The 23214-nt window shown below is 40.7% G+C and overlaps 1 protein-coding gene across 1 annotated transcript in view; it reads left to right on the top strand.

Annotated features, from left to right (window-relative positions):
- Positions 1-23214, top strand: part of LOC124544638 (ionotropic receptor 25a) — a 424769-nt gene that overhangs the window by 43280 nt on the left and 358275 nt on the right. Inside the window, exon 2 of the mRNA XM_047123253.1 lies at positions 16001-16080. Within this exon, the coding sequence (XP_046979209.1) occupies positions 16008-16080 (73 nt within the window). The 5' untranslated portion in view covers positions 16001-16007. The remainder of the gene's footprint in view (positions 1-16000; positions 16081-23214) is intronic.

Here is a 23214-nt window from a genome sequence, read left to right on the forward strand (position 1 = left end):
TGAGACGACGCTTCATCCAGTCCCAAACATGCTCAATGGGGGACAGATCCGGAGATCTTGCTGGCCAGGGTAGTTGACTTACACCTTCTAGAGCACGTTGGGTGGCACGGGATACATGCGGACGTGCATTGTCCTGTTGGAACGGCAAGTTCCCTTGCCGGTCTACGAATGGTAGAACGATGGGTTCGATGACGGTTTGGATGTACCGTGCACTATTCAGTGTCCCCTCGACGATCACCAGTGGTGTACGGCCAGTGTAGGAGATCGCTCCCCACACCATGATGCCGGGTGTTGGCCCTGTGTGCCTCGGTCGTATGCAGTCCTGATTGTGGCGCTCACCTGCACGGCGCCAAAGACGCATACGACCATCATTGGCACCAAGGCAGAAGCGACTCTCATCGCTGAAGACGACACGTCTCCATTCGTCCCTCCATTCACGCCTGTCGCGACACCACTGGAGGCGGGCGGCACGATGTTGGGGCGAGAGCGGAAGACGGCCTAACGGTGTGCGTGACCGTAGCCCAGCTTCATGGAGACGGCTGCGAATGGTCCTCGCCGATACCCCAGGAGCAACAGTGTCCCTAATTTGCTGGGAAGTGGCGGTGTGGTCCCCTACGGCACTGCGTAGGATCCTACGGTCTTGGCGTGCATCCGTGCGTCGCTGCGGTCCGGTCCCAGGTCGAAGGGCACGTGCACCTTCCGCCGACCACTGGCGACAACATCGATGTACTGTGGAGACCTCACGCCCCACGTGTTGAGCAATTCGGCGGTACGTCCACCCGGCCTCCCGCATGCCCACTATACGCCCTCGCTCAAAGTCCGTCAACTGCACATACGGTTCACGTCCACGCTGTCGCGGCATGCTACCAGTGTTAAAGACTGCGATGGAGCTCCGTATGCCACGGCAAACTGGCTGACACTGACGGCGGCGGTGCACAAATGCTGCGCAGCTAGCGCCATTCGACGGCCAACACCGCGGTTCCTGGTGTGTCCGCTGTGCCGTGCGTGTGATCATTGCTTGTACAGCCCTCTCGCAGTGTCCGGAGCAAGTATGGTGGGTCTGACACACCGGTGTCAATGTGTTCTTTTTTCCATTTCCAGGAGTATATATATACTTTGTGCCCAGAAAACTTTGCTTGGCTTGATGTATTACCCCAAAAAATAATCCCATATGATATTATGGAATGAAAGTAAGTATAGTGTGCCAGCTTTTTCATTTTTATTCCCCTATGTCTGACAGTTCGCATTCCAAATAGAGATTTGTTAAGACGCTTAAGCAGTTCTGTGGTGTGCTCCTCCCAGTTGAATTATTATCAAGCTGTAATCCCAAGAATTCAACACTGTCCACTACTTCTATCTACTTGTCATCGTATGTTAAGCAATACTCGTGGGACATCCCTTACACATTCTGAACTGCATGTAGCGTGGTTTTTTCTGTTTTTTTTTAAGTTTAGTGACAAAGAATTGGCTAGGAACCAGTGATTAATGTCCACAAATATTTTATTAGGCGATCTTTCTAAGACCATGACGTTATTTAACTGAAACGAACATCTAATTCATGTGACTCGGGGCACGAAGCCGAGCATGTCATTACGCATTTGTAGTGCACAGTTTATGACATTTCTGTTGCGTATCAAATGTTGTGCTTTTTAAGTAGATGCAGAGGTAAAGACCTTCACATACGCTCAGATTAGATAGTTATTTTGTTTCCTACAGATTAGGTAAAGTGAAGAAAATCTCAGTTATGTAAGAGAATTACTTTAAAGTACTTTCAGAGCTATTTCCATAAGCTGAAAGTTAGTAAGGATGTAGGTCCATGGATGTAAAACTTCGTGAATGACTAAGATTTTGAGGCGACACATCGTTAATATCTCGCACACTACACGAGCATAATCAACATTTTGTACTACATTACGCTTCCCATCTTGATATCGTTTCGGTCTCTGTAACTAGTGGATTAAGCAAAAGTCAGAAACATACTTTCTTACAAAAGCTTCCTAAAGCATTTCACACATATTCTTGAGGAATCGTTAAAAAACTAATGCTGCGGTCGAAATTGTTATTTTGTCTTCCAGTCCTGTAGAAGCGGCGAACTGCAAGAATTCACAGGGCAAAAAAAAAGTATTCACTATTCACTGAAGAAGAGTCATTCTGTCGCTTGTTAGAAGAACTGTCTATGCGTTTCAACTTGACCACATGTAAAAACGACAACTACTGCTTTATTATCAGGAATTACGGAGAAATTGGGTTTACTGCACTATTACATGTGTAAGAGTAGCTCTATAGTTCGCTGAATTATCAAAATCCATGCTTTATTTCAGCTATAAATGAGAGAAACGGTAACTGCCAGCTCCACTTCACACAACGCGTAATGACGGGAACTCGGCTTTCTGCCCCGAGTCACGTGACTTAGATGTTGGTTTCAAGCATTAATACGGCAGAGATGCGCGGTCTGTGATATAAATGGTCTATGTTACTGACGTGAACGTCAACTGAGGCAGTGACACTAACCAAACAGTTTTAAAACGAATGTACCAAGTCTCGTCCTGTGCCAACCCTCCCTATCCTCGCCTACAGTATTTTTATTTCATCAGTTTCGATTTTGATGAAATTTTGTATAAATTACACGTTTGAGAAGCCTAATATTTGATATGAGAGTAGAAGGGCGTTGTGGCAACATCGTTCATTCCGTTATTTTATGGGATAGCAAGATTAAAATTCATTACCGGTACGAAAATGTAGATTATCAGCCCTGTATCTTTGACAATTTGCTGATATAAGCTTTTATTAAAACCACATGCTACAGTGCGAAAACTGCAACTGTATTTTCACACTTTTGACATGAGAGCTGTCTTAACATAAACAAACACGCAATAACGAAAACACAACAATAAAACACAAAACACTGCAGTCTGCCAACAAAGGCGTTACAAGCTACAGACCTGAGTCACTCGACATTAATGCGAGCCTCACGATTTCTTAAGGTGCTATCCATCTATATCAGAGGATGAAAGTCAAGGCAGAGGAGAATGTACAAAGCAATAGATTTAACAAGCAATGCTTACAATATGGAATGGAGTTATTCCTAAGTACGCACATATTAATTTAAAATAAACATTGTTTACAGTTCATTGTACCCTACAGGTCCTTCACCGATTTATTTGCGAATTTGTTACTTACACTGTCTTTAAACTTTCGTTTGTCTGTTTTCACGGTTTTTTTTCTTCTCGAACTTGCCCAGTCACAAAGCACTGTTGTAATTTTTTCGTATGAAAATTTTTTCATATTATATCTTTCAGTTATATGAAGATAGTAACTGTTCTCGAAAGAACAGATACTATTGATGACCCTACAGCTTCTCTAGAATAAATGGTGATAAACTCAACCCCCTGCTGCCGACAGGTGTTGTTGATATACTTCGATGGGGACAGCTGAAAATGTGTGCCTTGACTGGGACCCGAACCTGGGATCTCCTGCTTACATGGCAGACACTCTATCCATCTGAGCCACCGAGGACACAGATGAATAGCGCGACTGCAGGAACTTATCACTTGCACGCTTCCCATGAGACCTACATTCCCAACTGTCCACAATCTACATACGTAATGTACCTAATGGATATTTGCCCATCCACTCATTACTCGCGCACACTACGGTGACGATTCCCGTAAGAGTTTGGGCAACCTGTGCGCATTCGCACATTCTATAGAAGCTGCACGGTCATCAGTGGTATCTGTTCTTTCGAGAACAGTTACTATCTTCATGTATATAGTTAAAGGCTACCCAGCCATTGACCTTCGTCTGTGCGAATGCGCACTACTTGCCCGCACTCTTACGGGAATCGTCACCTTAGTGTGCGCGAGTAATGAGTGGATTGGCAAATATCTATTAGGTACATTACGTATGTGATTTTTCAAATTTCTAAACACATTCTTCGAATTAAATTTCACGTAGTCCTATTCTGAATACAATGCCACTTTCCTTGATGTTGACCAAGTTAACACTGATGGCCAACTACACACTTCTGTTTTCACTAAGCCAATAAAACAAAAGCAGTACTTGCATTTTCACAGTTGCTAACCTTTCCAAGTTAATAGTCCCCCCACCCCCACCCTCCCCCCCACCTCCTCCCTATACAGCCTTGACATTCGAGGCAGAGGTGTTTGTGCAGATACAGGCTCTTTACATCTCCACAATATCTGCGTCAGGCCCTATACTACTTACATACCCATTTCTCCAGACCACGACTGCTATCTGTGTGACCATTAATGCTGTAAGACTTTCCATTATACACTCCTACCATTGTCTATACTGGCAAAACATATACTATCAAAAGGAGCACCGCCTGTAAGTAAAAAGACCCATGTTGTGTACAAGCTGATAAGCAAACACTGTTCCACCTTCTTCATTGCTATAACTATCACCAAGCTATGGGTTATGTTGAAACAGCATAAATGGAGGATGTATACCGCCAACGAACATATCCCACTTGTAACCTCCCTCTTACTAACCGGCCTATTCTGCTTGCGATATAAAATATGACCATGGATTGCATGTATGCCTAATGGATTTTTTCTAATTGTATATATTGTACAACCGACCCTTCTGATGGAAAATCTATTAAAACTAAAAATAATTAGACTGAACAGGGATTTAATTCGGAAAATGAAAGTTATTTTGTGCATTCACTCACGAACAACACTGGGCAGAAAGGGGTACCATTGATCATGAATCCGAAAGTTACACTAATCAACGAAAAGGAAGTAATTAACAGTCACCTGCCCACTAGGGCAATTTACATCCAAAATCCTGTACAAGATGACGGGAAAGAAACCATGTATTATTAAACACTGATGTAGCAACTAACGGTTGCCACGTTTTTTTTTTCTTTCTTTTTTTTTTTTTTTTTTTTTTTTTTTTTTTACACTAATTTTAAGTGAGTATGTAATGATAAAGAAAACTGAGAAGTCACTCTCACGTTAAGTTTGGCATTAAATTTTGAAAAAGGCAATCGAGTAATGATTTGAAAATATGCAGTTAAACTGTACGTTAGTATTTAACTTCATTACATGAAGAATAACTTTCAGTGACCTCAGCATAATGTCATCAAAGAAATTTAGAAAAAAAGCAAGCACTATTAGAATACGTGCCAAACCAAACAGCCATGTGCTCCAAGCTATATGTAAAATAAATAAAACTTCCGCACTCTTAATTTGTGCATTTCTTTAGATTTGGATTTTTTCCAGTGATTGTTTCGCAAACTTGAAAAATGAAATTGCTTTACTTTCGTCATATACTGAAGCCTCTGTTGTACAACAGTTAATTGAAAGTACACTGAGGCTAAAATTCTTCAAAGAGAAATTATTCATTAATGGACTGGCTGCAACTATTCAATTTCTTTCTTATGACATTCAGTTAGCATATTAGGGGAAAAAAAGGAACAAGGATCCTGCTTGGTAACAATGTCTGGGGGCAATGAGGACACAATCGCCCTGAGTTTCACTGATTATTATTTAAATAAATCTTATCAATCAAATCACATTCAGTTATGCTGCTGGGTTAGCCGTTAATACTTTCTACCAATGGACACTCTTACTTCAGTGCTGTGCATACGCCAAAAATCGGAGCCGATAACGAATCTGTGTTGCTGGAACTGCTGCTGTTGTTGAAGACGGTAACATCTTGTGGAGCCACGGCTAATTACAGGAACGGGCAATCCTAATTAATACAGCCTCTTCCGCCCGTCCACTGTTCTTCCTCCTGCTACTAGTCACCTGGCCGGCGCTCGTACATGATGCCGCCAAAATGGTACTCTCTACTGCGAGAGCGTTAACACCATACTTCTGCACACTACAAGTGCTGGAACCTGTCTCTCGCTCTCTCCACGCGCTCTGCGCCACAACTCCCTACCCTAAGATTTTACAACGCACAAGCACTGCTATTATCGTTGCTAGTCGATGCAAATAACAATTCCTTTGGCTTTTCCCAGAGCTTATAAGTTTCACAGTAAGACACAGATAAATACAATGAAACTTCAACAGTCTTCTACCTAAATTTACACATACAGTGAATCAATGTCATTACTTATTAAAAGAAAGCATTTAAATTATAAATATTTACGTACAATTCAGATATATATATATATATATATATATATATATATATATATATATATATATATATGGGGAGCAGGTGCCATGTATCCTGCATTTTCATTGTTAGACGTGCCCCACATTTCATGACTTTTTTTCTAGAGGGAAACAAATTCAGGGAATGTCCTACAATTTAAACAAACAGAAATGCAGGTGCACACAGTTAATCAATTTTATCTGCATAAAATCCAGAAATCGCTGGGTTATCAATCCAAATAATTATTGCAGTTATGTAGGGGGCACGTTATTTACATGATGACCGTGTGTCATTATTACTCAAAACATTATAGTATGACAACAAATCTTAAAAACAAACACTTCCTTCAAGAATTCAGTAAGTTTAAATTTACTACAAATATTATGAAAAACATAGTCAATATTGGCATAGAAAAATTCAGGCATCATTTAAAGGTACATAAAGAGTAGTAAAAAAAACTTTCAGAACAGGATAAGAAGTAGTAATTACAAAATTCATTACATAAATGTGTATAATGAACATGAATTTTTTTAAGTGGGCTCTCGCATTGCGCTAGTGAGTGTGTTTTAAATAACGTCGATACCAAACATAAACATTTACATCAAAACCCTTAACTGCTGGCACTGAAATAAAACCAAATGGCGTTGCACACGCACATTCACAAAGAACGCCGCAGCGCTACAAGAGCCGGCAACGACTCAGTTCAAGCGTAGCATTGTTGCGTGCGCTATAGCGGCACGCTAGATCTCCATGTTTGTGTATGCAGTGGCATTTCAGAACATTCACCTGCCTCAAATTGTTCTTACTCACTCCCGAGTAATCTCAAGGAGCCCTCTTTTTAATTCCATCACAGTGGATAACTCAACACTGTCCATTAATACACACGTGTACCAAGACCTGAAACTTACAGTTCATCTAAGTGCATCGGTAATAACTCACATCATACAGATTAAAATAAAATTTTAACATAATACATACATATACGAAGTTCACAAACTCACTAATACTAGAATAGCACGTAATGGCTTGGTTTCTCTTTTCTCATTTCGGACTAATTAGTCCTTGACTGGTACAATTATAAATTGACAATATTACGCACACCTAACAGCTTTCCTGATTAAGGAAAAGCTAAACAGTAAGCGTTAGTATGAGGTACATTGATAATCTCAAATTGTCCATTGTAAATTAATTTAAATTTTGAAATTTCATGGTCGATCTCGCTTGACTTTTTGTGTGCTTTAACAAGTTCAAGATCGCCAATAGCAAATTTGGCAAACCGCGCCTTAGCGTCATGACGCCGTATTCGCGCTTCACCTTTCTTTTTAACCATTTCTTATAGGTGTTCTTTCTTTACTTCAATGTTAATATCAACTCTCGGAGGGAAATCAATCATTTCTTCCACTAAACTTTTAGACTTATGGTCTAATAGTATTTCTTTCGGAGTGTAGCCCGTGGATTCATTCGTCAAGGCTTTCATTATTTTCTCGAAATCACCAACGTAATTGCCCCACAATTTGTGATTGTGGTGACAATACGTTCGGCAAAGCCGACCTAATTCACGCATGTACCGTTCCGCGGGATTCCCGCTTGGGCAACAGTCCGAAATGTGTATTGCTTCAGTGCCATTACTATTCATTCCTTCATTACATAATTTGTAAGTAAATTGCGCTGCGTTATCGGACAAAACCGCTTTTGCTTTGCCGACGCGCACAAGGTAATCATTAACAAATCTGGTATAAACCGCTCTAGCTGTTGCCTTCCTTATCGAATATAACTTGATGAACTTAGAAAATGTTTCTAGGACCACTAATATGCACGCGAAATTCCCTGAAGTCTTGGGCAGTGGACCATAGAGGTCCGTACGAACCAAATCCAGCACATCGTTAGGTCTTATGCTGTGCATACGGCCACGGTTCATGCAATTCGTTACCTTCACCCTCTGGTAATTATCACATGACTTTATTCTTCCAGCAACTCTCTTTTGTATATTATTAAAATTTACAACTTCCGCTAGCTGCTCAGCACACATCTTTGGTCCGCAATGACCATAAGCTAAATGATAGTAGTCAATTATCTCTGTGACGTACCTGGCTGGCCAACACACTCGCCATCTATTGCTATCTTCACCTTCACGTATGTACAAGATATGGTTATGTATTATGTAATACTTTCTCAGTTTCTCCCCTTCATTACTCTTTTCGTTATACTTGTTCTTAACAATTATTAGACAGTCGTCCTCGTTTTGATGACGACGCATGTTTTTACAGATGCTCTCTACTCTTTTACGACCTTCTGCATTTTGAAAGCAGTGCAATTTCAGTACGCCTGCAGACTCGTCCTCCACAAGCCGATGATCGGTTTCAGGCAAACGTGACAGCGCGTCCGCTATACAGTTGTCTGGCCCTCTCACGCAACAAATGTTATAATAAAACTGCTGCAAGAAAAGAGACCACCGTGTCAATCTTTCATGCAGTAAACGACAATCCTTCAGATAGGTGAGCGCCTTGTGATTCGTGTGAATTATCACCCTTCGGTCCTACAAATAACCTTTAAATTTTCTGAAACGCCATACGATATCGAGACATTCTTTCTCAGAAATCGTATAGATTCGCTCACATTTCGTCAAATTTCGGCTTGCGACGCGACTGTTCTGTGCTTTATTTTCTCCTACCTCTTTAAACAATTCTACTCCTAAGCCATAATTTGATGAGTCCGTTCCCATATGAAATGGCAACGCAAGATCAGGATGGTAAATATGTTATTCTGTAGTAATTCATTATTCAGTCTTTCAAATGCGGCCTGACACTCGTCAGTCCATACAAATGGCGTATTTTTTCGCAACAAGTTGTTCAGGCTTGGATCGTTGAAGGCGTGCCCCTACACTAACTTGCGATAGAATCCTGAGAGCCCTAGGAAACTCTTTTACTCTTTCCTAGTCTTCGGCGGAGGACAGTTCTTTATTGCCTCCACTTTTTTGTGGATATTTAGTGATACCCTCTGTTGTCACAATGTGACCAAGAAAATTGAGTTCTTTCTTCACAAAATCACACTTGCGTAACGCACTGAAAACTTCATCTAACAATTCGCAATGTTCTCGCCACGACGAATTCGCCAGCAGCAAATCGTCCACGTACACTGTCAGTTTTGAGCTCAGGGCAGCACCTAACACCTTATCTAGGGCCCTGATAAAGACAGAAACAGATATATTTAGGCTGAATGGCACTACCTTGTACTGGTAACATCGGCCTGCACATAAAAACGCCGGATATTTCCTACACTATTCTTCTAAGGCTATTTGCCAGTACCCATCTCTGAGGTCAAGGCTAGTCATAAACTGTACATTGTGAAACTTTGCAGTATATCTTCCATACTTTCTGGTCTATCTGTCTCACGTTGAACAACCTTGTTCAACGGGTGTGCGTCTATCACAATCCTAACACTACCACCTCTCTTATCTACTATTATTAAGGGATTGTTATAGGGGCTGGTACTCCTCTCTATAACATTCCAGTCTAACATCTGATCTATCTATTGTTGGACAGCCTGCTTCTCGGATAGCAGTATCACATACGGTCTTACAAAGAATGGTTCATGGGGTATTACATTTAACTTGCACTGATACCCAATAACAAGCCCCGGTTTGTTGAAAACACGTTCTTGTTTCTCATTATTACGTCATATAGGTCTCGTTTATGCTCAGGTGGGGAGTTTGGCAATCTGTCTACAATGCTCTCTAATTCGTCTTCCAAACAATTGTTGATGTTCATATTGCGGATACCGTAGTATTCCATTTTTCTGCCTAAACCAGTCTCATTAGGACAAGTAACAAGATGAATAGGTTTGTATTCACTACTCACATCGTCACTCGTTTCATCAAAACTCACATTTACTTCGGTCTTGTCTTTGAAAATGTACTTCATGATCATATTATTGCAGTTAATAATTGCACAATATTTTAACAACCAATTTAAACCCACAATAATATCTGTGCACAGATCTGGCACAAAGACAAATTCCTGTTCAAATGGTTCTCTTTGAATCTCAAAACATACAAATATTTGGTTTGTTATCGGTTTACTATTCCTTACGGTAGCACTTATCGTTTTGACTCCCATTACTGGCATTACTACGACTTCTGGTTTATCTTTCAGTAATTCAAAAGTTATTCCTGACATAGCGCTTAGCTCTGCCCCTGTATCAATTAAAATCTGCATTTGTAGGCCGTGCATATTAGTGGGCACTGCAATCTATCTACACCTGCCATTATCCATGGTTTGGTCTTCCCACAACAAATCCTCGTCCACCTCCAGGTCGTTCCAGAAAAATCCGTCCGGTTCCGGTGCCGACAGTTGTTTATCCGTCGGTTTTCTAATTCTTTGTGTTTGGACGTTTTTGATCTCTATTTGTCTGTCTTGCGGTAGTTGAACTTGTTTTGATCTCAACACTGTAATCTTACTATCAATTTCATCGATTAATAAACTTTGTGTAATCAATAGTTCGCTAATTGTCACGTAAGGTAGGTATTCTTCGGAAAGATGGCTGTCATCTTCGAAGATTTTTGGAGAAAAGTGCTCTGTTTTTTTCTTCTATCTCATCTCCGGATCTCATGCAACCCTCATCACTCTCGTCTGACTGTATAACGTCAGGTTTGACCTCGTACATATTGTAATCTATGTGACTATCAATTAGTTGTGCCGGGTCATTATCGCAAAATTCATCTCGCCCCTCCTCGTAACATCCGCCTCTGTTTTCAATAGGACTAGCGTCGCTGGGGTTGGCTACTTTAAAAAATTCAGTTGCCGTTCAGGTCCAGTGCTTTCCATTTTAAAACGCTAATTTCTTGTGGGCTGAGAAGCGTCAATTTCTGTCTGCTCTCCCCATTAGCGCACCTCCCATACAATCCTCTATAGCTTTTCAGTTAGTCGTACATCCGACCGAACTGCCCTAACAACACCTCCTCGCGTTCCACAGTTCCCTGCTCGATAACGGAAACTTTATTCGAGATCGGCTCTATTACTTCTGCTGGCAACTCATGCTCTACTGAAACTTGCGTAACCGTTGCTTTAATAGCGGCCGCTTCCTTCTCCCCCTACCGGTACACTAATATCATTATTACATTTACGAGCAGTGACATATGCGTCGACTGCCGTTTCCAGCGCAGTTAACATGACTCTAGGTGCGTCGCTCTCTTTACTCTCTCGCACATCCTCCCATCGCTGAGTTAACCTTTCGGATTTATCATAGGAGTATTGTCTAGGTTTTCGTTTGGGCCGCCAAGGTCTTCCCACGCCCGGTGGGCCCCTAACGGGCGCGGCTAGTTGTTTCCCTGACTAATTCCGACAGACCTGTTGCTACCAGACTGCCGTGATGTATCATTCCGCTCCTGTCTACTATCATTTCTCCAAGGACCACGTACCACATTTGCTTGATACTGGCCCCAATCATTTCTACAGTTGTGGCTATTGTTACTATGACCATTATTGTTATAGTGCTGTGCATTGTTATTGCCATGGTGATTGCTACCAATATTATCATGGTTATTGTTATTGTTCTGGTTGTGACTATGGTGGTAATTGTTACCATTCCCACGACTTTTAACATTTTCGCGGTTATCCGCCGATTGTCTTTGTTGTCTACTTCCTTTAAGAACACAGCAATCGTTCTCGAACTACTGCCGATGTATCTCTTGGATTTATCTGGAAGCTTCTGCCACAGCCCCCAGACAATCTCTGATTCAGTTTTCAGATCGCGCAAATATTCCAATTTGCGGATCCAGTTTTCACAAAATTCTTTCATGGAGCCGCGCGTGTTTACAACGTAGGGCCTCGACACTACGAAATCGCGCCATACACACTCTTGTTTCTGCTCTGTCCAATACTCTTTCAAGAATGCATTTTTGAACTCTTGAAACGTCATGTTTGTTATATCGAGGTTTAAGCCCCATCCCTTAGCCTCGCCAGCAAACATGTCGATTACTGCATTTATTTTTCTCTTGTCTGCCCATGATTCCGGCAATACCCTTTCACAATTTCTAATGAAGTCGGTGGCGTGCAGTCCACCCTGTTTTTTGAGGGGATCGAAGCGCTCCTCCTTCGCTAATACTTCAGCGCTATGTGCGTGGTATGACACATAGTGCAGATTTTCTTCTAATCGTTTATCTTACTCATTTATCCTTGTAAGTACTTGGCAAGTGGTAACTGATAACGTTTCCACCTCCTGCTTCTTTTCATTACACACAACCGATTGTCTATTTATTTCATTACACACAACCGATTGTCTATTTACTTTAGCACCTACGTCTGATACTAAAGTCTGTAAACTCGTTATTTTCCCTACATCCTCTTCTCGAGCTACTTCTTTCACTTTTTCATCTACCTTGCTCTCTATTGTGGGACCAACAGTCTCTACCAGTTTCTGTCCTATCCTCCCTACTTCAGTTTCGAAACGAGTATTTATGTCTCCTATCTTTGTTTGGGCTTCCTCCCTGTCATGCGTCAGATTACCGATTTCGGTATTCAATGCTACTACTTCTGCTCCAATTTTATCAACCTTTGTGTTAACAATTCCAGTATTACCGTTAACAGTTTTAATTGCTTTATTCTGGTTATCTATTTTTGCTGACTGGGCATCCATTTTACTGATTAACAAACTGAACAAATCTTCTATATTTCCGGAAATCACAGGTTACAACACTGGTTCTGTATTAATAGATTCCTCGTATCCGCCATGAATAGGTTCTGTTTTACTTTTTATTCCGTATTCCACAGCATTTGCAAGTGCCTGGAATTCCATTTCTGCCATTGTTCGATTTTCAGCAGCAGCGTCTTTGATGCTAGCCGCCGAATTCTGAGCAATGGGTCCCGCTTCATGGGTCGTGCATTGTTCAACCGATTGTTCCACATTTGGTACAATCAAACTACTCGTTTCGCCTAATTTATTCATGTTACCCAGATTGCTGATTACCGTGAAATTTAAATGTGCGGCTTATTTCTGCCACTTAATGTTATTGTATGTGAGCGACTTTCTTTGTAGCAACAAGTTACTACTCGCTACAAAACTACACATTGCAAATTCGTGCCCAGAACAATACCAAACTGATATTGTCCTGTCACCTGCGTCGCCACGTGTAACCTCCCTCTTACCAATCGGCCTATCCTGCTTGCGATATGAAATATGACTGTGGATCACGTGTATTTCTAATGGATTTTTTCTAATTGTATAAGGCTATCTTTCCCGAAGAAGTGATACCGATAAGTAGGAGGAAATGGTAGAACCGACCCTTCTGATGGAAAGTCTACTATAACTAAAAGTTATTAAACCAAACAGGGCTATAATTTGGAAAATGAAAGTTATTTTGTGCATCACTAACGAACAACACTGGACAGAAAGGGGAACTACTGATCATGAATCCAAAAGGTACACTAATGAACGAAAAGGAAGTAATTCACTGTCACCTGCCCACTAGAACAATTTACATCCAAAATCCTGTACAAGATGATGGGAAAGAAAAACATGTATTATTAAACACAGACGTGGAAACTACAGGTTGACACGTTTTTGTTTTTTTGTTTTGTTTTTTAACACTAATTTTAAGTGAGTATGTAATGACAAAGAAAACTGAGAAGTCACTCTTACATTATGTTTGGCATTAAATTTTGGAAAAGGCAATCGAGTAATGATTTGAAAATATGCAGTTAAACTGTATGTTAGTACTGAACTTCGTTACGTGAACAATGACTCTCAGTGACCTCAACATAACGTCATCAAAGAAATTTAGAAGAAAAGCAAGCACTTTTTACTTTGCCATTACTTATTTTGCAAATTGGATTTCATATTATTGACTGAACAACTGAGCCTTTTTTACTGACTTGAACAGAATTAAATACTAGAATCCGCGCCAAACCGAACAGCCATGTGCTCCAAGCTATATGTAAAATAAATAAAACTTCCACACTCTTAATTTGTGCATTTCTTTAGATTTGGATTTTTTCCAGTGATTGTTTCGCAAACTTGAAAAATGAAATTGCTTTACTTTCGTCATATACTGAAGCCTCTGTTGTACAACAGTTAACTGAAAGTACACTGAGGCTAAGATTCTTCAAAGAGAAATTATTCATTAATGAACTGGCTGTAACTATTCAATTTGTTTCTTATGACACTCAGTTAGCATATTAGGAAAAAAAGGAACAAGGATCCTGCTTGGTAACAATGTCTGGGGGGCAATGAGGACACAATCACCTTGAGTTTAACTGATTATTATTTAAATAAATCTTATCAATCAAATCACATTCAGTCGTGCTGCTGGGTTAGCCGTTAATACTTTCTACGAATGGACACTCTTACTTCAGTGCTGTGCATACGCCAAAACTCGGAGCCAATGACGAATCTGTGTTGCTGGAACTGCTGCTGTTGTTGAAGACGGTAACACCCTGTGGAGCCACGGCTAATTACAGGAACGGGTAATCCTAATTAATACAGCCTCTTCCGCCCGTCCACTGTCCTTCCTCCTGCTACTAGCTATCTGGCCGGCATGCGTACATGATGCCGCCGTTATGGTACTCTCTACCGCGAGAGCGTAACACCACACTTCCGCACACTACAAGCGCTGGAACCTGTCTCTCGCTCTCTCCACGCGCTCTGTGCCACAACTCCCAACCCAAAGATTTTACAACGCACAAGCACTGCTATTATCGTTGCTAGTCGATCAAAATAACTATTCCTTTCGCTTTTTCCCAGAGCTTATAAGTCTCACAGTAAGACACAAATGAATACAATGAAACGTCAACAGTCTTCTACCTAAATTTACATATACAGTGAATCAATGTCATTACTTCTTAAAAGAAAGCATTTAAATTACAAAAAATTTACGTACAATTCAGAAAAAATATATATCGGTAGCACGTGCCATGTATCCAGCATTTTCGGTGTTACACACTGCAGAGCATGCTCTGCAACATGACAGTTGTCACCTCAGTGCGGATGTTGGTGTCCCCATATATGCATTTGGATTCTCTCTCTTGACACTAGTATCTCAGAACTCTGCAGGTGGAAAGGGGCATTACAACATTTGCTGGTTGCTCGTCACTCACATGACCTAAATTTACATTATTTTCTAAGCTCTCAGCATTTGTTTTTAGAAGCGATTCCTTTTCTTCACTCCCTTTATACTGTTTCTGGCTCTTTCAATGTTTTTTTTTATAATCTTTGTCTTGCTTATCACCCTATTGTCTACCTTCTAAGTTTTCAAATCTTGTCTAGTGTAGGAACCGACAGTCAGCATCTCCTTTTCACCTCATCCGGTAAGCCTTCCCTGGCCCAGGGTTCTGGGCAACTCTTTCATAGGTCTTCTCAGTAACTAAATCTCACCAGTCCTTTTCCTTCAATCCTCTTCCTTTCCCTTCACCCTTTCTGCCAGAAGAAGACGCCATTGGCTCCAAAAGCTTGTACATTTTCAAATCTTTCATGTGGGTTTTCTCCTGCTGTCACTTTGTGAGTACTCACTTACTTACCTTTTATCCATCCAATTATATTTTCAAATTCTTATTGTATTCTATGAATGATTCCTCTTTAACTGCAATTTTTCAACTATAATTAAGCTTATACCCTAATGAGACCTGTTTTGGTCAAAGATAAATATTTGTCGACAGTAGTTTATGAAACTGTGTTGTGAAGTTAAATATCCTGAAAAGTTGATGTAAACGCAATGTGATCATCTTTCTTTTAATGTTAAATGTATCTTGAAAAGATTATATAATTGACACTCCTTCAGTTTATATTTCAGGGATTTGTTTCTTCTAACATTAATGACATATTAGTTGTATTACTTTATATTTCATTGTAAGTAATCTAATTGCATTTACTTTTCTTGCAGTTTCATCATGACTCTGCTATTGGTGATGACTTTACTCAGCAACTTACTCTCAGTGTTGGGGCAACCAACAATCAATTATCGTAAGTTAAAAGAAATATACTGACTTGAGCATATTGAGATGAGGGATATACTTATCATCGCAAATAAAGCAAGAATGAAAAATATATCTTGCAAGATGCAAATTTGAAGTCATTTGTATATGACACTATGTGCATTGGCTGAAAAAGGATCAGTAATATAACACCACATGAAACGAAAAAGAAAATGCATAATTATGATTACCTGAAATCATCGGTGAAGCAGGAGGCGATCTTCTATATTTGAGATTCTAGTATCATTTTAGAACACTTCATTGTCTAGATCACAAGTTTTGTTGTGTAGATAACCAGTTACAGCCTTTTCAATAGCCATCTTCAGATTTGTTGATCTGAAAATGGCCAATGAACTGCCTGAAACTGCTTATCTCTGTAACAAAACTAGTGATCTAGGCAATAAAGTATTCTAAAAGGATACTAGACTCTCAAAATGCATAATGCTTCATTTAGAAATTTTGAAGCACTGTTTGTGCCAAATGTCAAAAACTAAAGTTCCTTAGAAGTTGTGTGAGCATAGGCTTCTGCAGGCATGGTCTTTCCAACAAAATATTCTCAGGTGTGTGGCCACATTGTCACGTTCTTATACAGACAAAATTAGCGCCTCTACTGTGAGTGGCATTTTGCAAATGTGCGACTGGACTGGTGCTGCTCTTGGACCTTTTATAACGTTACTTAATCCTGCTCCTAGTCGCATACGTCAAGAGCATCATTGAACCTAATTTTAAATTTGATGGCTGCTGTGAGGACACTGCATATTAGCATGTGCCTATAGGAACAGAAGAGGCATGCACAACGTAGTCAACACAATAAGTCAGGGTGGTAGAACATCACAGTGAGTGCAGCAAAACTGTATAGTCCAAGGAAGATTATGTGGCAGCAAGGCATCCATTTTCCTACAGGAGAAGTATAAAGAAGGTTATTTAAATTGTAAAGCAACTTGCCAGAATGAATTACAATGACAAGAATCAAGAATCTTTATTCACAATAAATCGTTTCACAATGATATGTGACACATACATGCTCCCATCATCTTGCTTGCTTGCAGGATAATCTGTCTGTAAACTGAAGAGCAAGCAGGTGAGTCCTCACCCTATCCAACAATTTCACAAGGAGCACCTACAGGCTGTTTCACAATCTTACACTGACCATTTGCAGTGCACCTTTTGAATCAGTGGAGACACATTGAACCTGAGGAATGCCTCTTTTTCACTGAATGCATTAACACTACACAAAAGACAGAAATGGTAATTAATATTACTAGCACAAGAAACATACACTAACAGAAGCCACATAAAATGCTGCACACTACTGCCAGACAAGAAACTGATTCTTAATTATCCTGTCCAGCACTGGTAGCACTCTTCTGGGAAAGATTAGTTCCACCACTGCATGCACTGCTCACTTCTCAGTTTACAGACAGACTATATCTCACATATGAGCCAGCAGTGCTTGCAGTGCTACCCCGTTGGGTGTGACAGCAAACGTAATGGCCAACACCATAATACACACACAATTGTTTCAGCTACCACTAGGCACTGCAATAGCAGTACTATGTCACTGTGGTGGCTGGCTTCTCATTTCTTAATACCCAGCAATAGGAATTAAAAATTGCCCTAAGCCAAATAAAAAATAAAAGAAAGAAATAAAAATTACTTTCAAAGAGGATATCCATCCGCATCATCTCACTTTTGCGACCCAATATGAAATCAAGGTCACTGATGTTCTTGATGACCAATGCTAGGAGTAGGATGAAATTCTGAATGGGACACTGGCTGAGTAGTAAATAACCTCTCTGATGAGGACTTCTTGAAGCACTGGCTTAAACGTTGCTCGATACAACAACATAACAATGTGATCAAATGTTCAGAAAAGTTATATTAAGGATTTATTGAAGTTTTTCGGATATCACATTGGCAGGGTGTATATGCCCTGGGACAACTGGGGAAACCCCAGGAACTTTTTCATTCGGGGAAAAATCCATGAAAAATATGATAATTCTTTTAGTATTCCAGAAGTTTTTCGTTGACTTAATTCTCAGTTAAATTTTTGCAGTTTTGACTGGTACGAACTGATACTGCGACAAAGAATTTTACTTTAGCCCGCTATTGCAGATAGCACTGCAGCAATAAAACATAACGAGAGAATAACGGCAGACTAAATTTTAGCTGCAAAGAAAATGCGCCATTGCAACAACAAAATACAGCGCACACAAAAGTGCCTGTCGACAGCACATTGTGTGAAAAGGCTTTAGAAGGAAGACTGAGCAATACGTCGTAACAACAAATTGCTTTCGATGAGCGTGACGTCACAACTGTTTACATTTCTGAAAGGTCGCGGTAAAATACTGCAAATGGTGGTTTGAGAAGCGTTACTTTCAAAGCAAATTTACTTTTACACAAGATGAATTATGTTACGTTTGAGAGTGTGTGATGAGTTTCATAAATCACGGAGCGTCCTACTCTAGAACTGTAAGGACCAGCCGCTTAGAAAAATTTAGGGCCCAGAGGACCAGCCATTTATGCCATTATTTTTTGATACTTGCACATTAGTGTTTGACGTACCATATATTAAAGTTTAACATACGATAGAAAAGACCAAGCTTAAAGGTTTGTTTTTCGTACTTATTTTAGTTCTTTCATATATTACAAATTATGCAATAGGTAACGTTGGCAACTGGTGTAATTATCCTTCAAAAAGAGTGCGAGGTGAGTTCTTGAGCAATTTCACTTGTAATACGCTTTTCTATGAAAAAGTAAAAGTGCTCAACGGAATTATTTTCAGCCAGATAACCCACGAAATGTTTGGTGCAGAGCACTGAAATTTATAATTCTGCTGGTCAGAAATATTCAGCTGTTGCAATTTAAGCTGTACTCTTTAAGATCCTGCCTAACCACATCTACGGAAAAAAACCGCAAAACATTTTTGACGACCATTGTTGGATTGTGAAAGCATTGTTTTTCTTGTAGCTATGCTGTATGTATTTTAACTTAAACCAGTAACTTTTCGTAGTTGTGTGTTCGCGCTACTTAGATGTTGCTATTAGCCAAGACCACCTACAATAATGTATGTAGATGAATGTATTGTAGGTCGTCTTGTATTAGCTGACTGAATCACGTGCCCTATGCTCTCAATATGCGCCACAGTCTAACATGTCACTGCCGTGTAAGGTCACGTGACATGTGCTATGACTGGCTGACCAAAGCGCATTGCAGTAATGCAATTGAATTTCAGCTCTTCGGAAGGTAACGTGTTGTAGTTGGTGGAATTCGTGGGAAATTATATTGTTACTTGACGTGGAAAAATGTATTTTATCTCGGGATGTAGTGTATTTTTAACGGGGAAAATATATGATTTTAGCCAGGAAATGCAAAAAAAAAAAAAAAAAACAGAAAAAACGGATTTCTTTTTTTTAATTGCCCACAAATACACCATGTGTTGAACTATTCAGGTTTCATGCTATGATGGATTGTAGTGGAAGACATGAAAGAAAATTCTTAGGTAACAGATCACTGTTACTATTCAAATAAGTATTTTATGGCACCCAGAACAAAGCTTTCTTTTCCCATTAACTCTCAGCTACGTGACTGGCCCCAGAAAAAACTTGATTTGTACGCTCTACCAACACCACATACACACCAGCCCCACCATAAGCAAAACGTGTCTAATCAAGGGAAGGGAGACCTGTAGCAATGAACACTTGGATCTGCTACCTGAATTTAAATTTTGTCAAATATATTACACTGGTATGTGCTATTAGTGAAGATGATTGATTACATGAGTGGCTTCTCCATCAACATGCTACTTTTCTATTTCCCATATGTGCTGCACCTTTATTTCCCCTCTGGCTTTATATCAGTATATACCGTAATTATTTTCTTTTTTGGCATTTTGAATCTTCCTTGGAATAATATGCAAAAAGGCAATCACTCACCTATAGTGGATTGATGTTGGTACATAGAACAGGCAAAAAGAAACAGTATTCACATTAACTTTTGAAGCCTTGCTGTTCCTCTTACACAAGTACACACAATCACACACGGTGTCACACAGACAACCAAATGCGTGCTCCTGCAGCAAGATTAACTACTGATCATCAGTTATTGAGAGCAGTTGCCTGGGCAGATGAAGATGGGGAGGGGACAAGGAAGGATGCATGAGACAAGGAAGGGGTAGCAGGATTTTGTGACACAGCATTTTCGGCTGATGACTCAGTGGCTGCCCAGCGAGATGAAAGGAGTTCCAAGAGTAGATCATGTAAGAGGGAGAGGGAGAGGGAGGGGAGGAAAGAAGAGTAAGGTAGAGATGAAGAAGGAGTCAGACACACAGACAGAGAGAGAGGCTGCCTCCATGTGGGGGACGAAGAATGGTGGGAGAAGGCAGTACACAATGTGATCAGGGAAAGAGTGGCATGGACAGAAGAAAGAAATACAAGGGAAGAGGAGGCAGTGGGAAGCAGGTTAGCAGAGGTTTAGGTCAGGGGGATTGTGAGAGTGCAGGGTATGTTGGAGAGACACCTGTGTAGTTCAGAGAATCTAGTGCTGGAAGGGAGAATCCAAATGCCTTGCACAGCAAAGCAGCTATTGAAACCGTTTGTGTTGTGGCATGCAACATATCCTATAACTGGTTGGTCATGCGTGCAATTTGGCAATGGCCATTTATGTGAGTAGATAGTTGGTTACTTTTTATTCCCAGACAGTATGCTGTACATGAATTGCAGCATAGCTGATATATAAAGTGGTTGCTTTCACATGTGGCCCTCCTTTTTATTGGGTAGGAAATGCCTGTGGTAGAAAGTGGTGGTTGGGTGTATGGGACAGGCCTTGCAACTGGGTTGACCACAAAGAAATGAACTGGGGGGTACAGGATTTGGAGCAACATGGACTAATTCCGTTAGTTGGGTGGGTGATAGAACATTACTTTGGGTTATGTGGATAGGATTTACTCTGGTTTCAGGGCACAATCAGGGGTAGTTGAAGCTCTAAAGAAAGATGTGACTTGAGCTTTTCAAGGCCAGGGTGATACTGGATGATCAGAGGAATGCTGTGTGGTAGCTGGTTAACAGGTTTACTGATGTCAGAGAAGGAGATGGCACAGGAGATTCACAATGGTAGGTGTGGAAATTAGATGCAAAAATACACAATAATGATGGAGGAAATGTGAACACTAGGAATAATTAAAATTATTGGTGGGTAGAATTTAGGACATGAAGATGCATCAACAATTAGTGCAATCATGTAGTCATGTGTTGTGAGCGGATGAGACCATTAATAAATTGTGGCTCAGAAGTCAGAATGTATGGGGTTTTGAAGGTCATCATAAAACAAAACATTGGAAAGAAGATAAATAACAGAAACTGCACAGAGTAGTGCATTATACAATAGTACAAAGGAAAGCAGCACAGAGTTGTGGAATTGCCATTAGGCAAAATCAAACAATGGGAAGTCCAGGTTGGAATATCAACAATTATAGAAAGGATAGATTGCTACTCAGTGTAAAGATGTCACATTGAGCTGCAGATCAGTACAAGGAAAAAACTGTTACACCTAAGGCCTATCACCAAAGCCTTCATCAGAAAAGAAAAATACACACACATTCACACAAGAAAGCACACCTCACACCCACATGACTGCTATCTCTTGCTGCTCAGGATGGACTGAAACTGAAATGCATCAAATGGGAGTACCAGTCTGTAATGGAACAGGGAAGTGGAATGGATGGCAGGGTATGGGCAGGAGATGAGTAAACAGTGCTGCATGAGTCAGTGTGCAGTGACTAGACATGGCAGACAAGCCTACCTCTTGCAGCTTCGGGAGGCTGTGGGGGATGGAGAGACGCGCAAGGGGGCGGGGGGGGGGGGATAATAAAGAAGAAAGGAGAGGAGCAGAGAAGGCGAGAAGATCAGTGAGTGTATTGGCAAGGAGCAGTGCACAATGAGGGTGAGGGGACATGAGTTTGGAGAAGGTGATAGGATGGATGGGGCAGAAACCTTAGCAAAAGATCTTGCTGAAAACCCAAGGAAATTCTGGTCTTACGTAAAATCGGTAAGCGAGTCAAAGGCTTCCATCCAGTCACTCACTGATCAGTCTGGCCTGGCAACAGAAGACAGCAAAACGAAAGCTGAAATTTTAAATTTAGCATTTGAGAAATCTTTCACGCAGGAGGATCATACAAACATACCGCCATTTCAGTCTCGTACAGATTCCTGTATGGAGGACATAGTGATAGACATCCCTGGGGTTGTGAAGCAGCTGAATGGGTTGAAAATAAATAAATCGCCAGGTCCTGATGGGATTCCAGTTTGGTTTTACGGAGAGTACTCTACTGCATTGGCTCCATACTTAGCTTGCATTTATCTTCAATCTCTTGCCCAAGGTAAAGTCCTGAGCAACTGGAGAAAAGCGCAGGTGACACCTGTATATAAGAAGGGTAGAAGGACGGATCCTTAAAATTACAGACCAATATTCTTAACATCAGTTTGTTGCAGGATTCTCAAACATATTCTCAGTGCAAATATAATGAATTCCCTTGAGACAGAGAAGTTGCTGTCCATGCATCAGCACAGCTTTAGAAAGCACCGCTCCTGCGAAACACAACTCGCCCTTTTTCACATGATATCTTGCAAACCATGGATGAAGGGTATCAGACGGATGCCACATTCCTTGACTTCCAGAAAGTGTTTGACTCGGTGCCCCACTACAGCCTCCTAACTAAGGTTACAGCATATGGGATTGGTTCCCAAACATGTGAGTGGCTTGAAGACTTCTTAAGTAATAGAACCCAGTACATTGTCGTTGATGGTGAGTGTTCATTGGAGGTGAGGGTATCATCTGGAGTGCCCCAAGGAAGTGTGGTAGGTCCGTTGTTGTTTTCTATCTACATAAATGACCTTTTGGATTAGGTGGATAGCAATGTGCGGCTGTTTGCTGATGATGCTGTGGTGTACGGGAAGGTGTCCTTGTTGAGTGACTGTAGGAGGATACAAGATGACTTGGACAGGATTTGTAATTGGCGTAAAGAATGGCAGCTAACTCTAAATTAATGGAGATGAATAGGAAAAAGAATCCTGTAATGTTTGAGTACTCCATTAGTAGTGTAGCGCTCGACACAGTCACGTCGATT

The sequence above is a fragment of the Schistocerca americana genome, chromosome 1 (assembly GCF_021461395.2).
Source record: "Schistocerca americana isolate TAMUIC-IGC-003095 chromosome 1, iqSchAmer2.1, whole genome shotgun sequence".
Classification (NCBI taxonomy): Eukaryota; Metazoa; Arthropoda; class Insecta; order Orthoptera; family Acrididae; genus Schistocerca; species Schistocerca americana.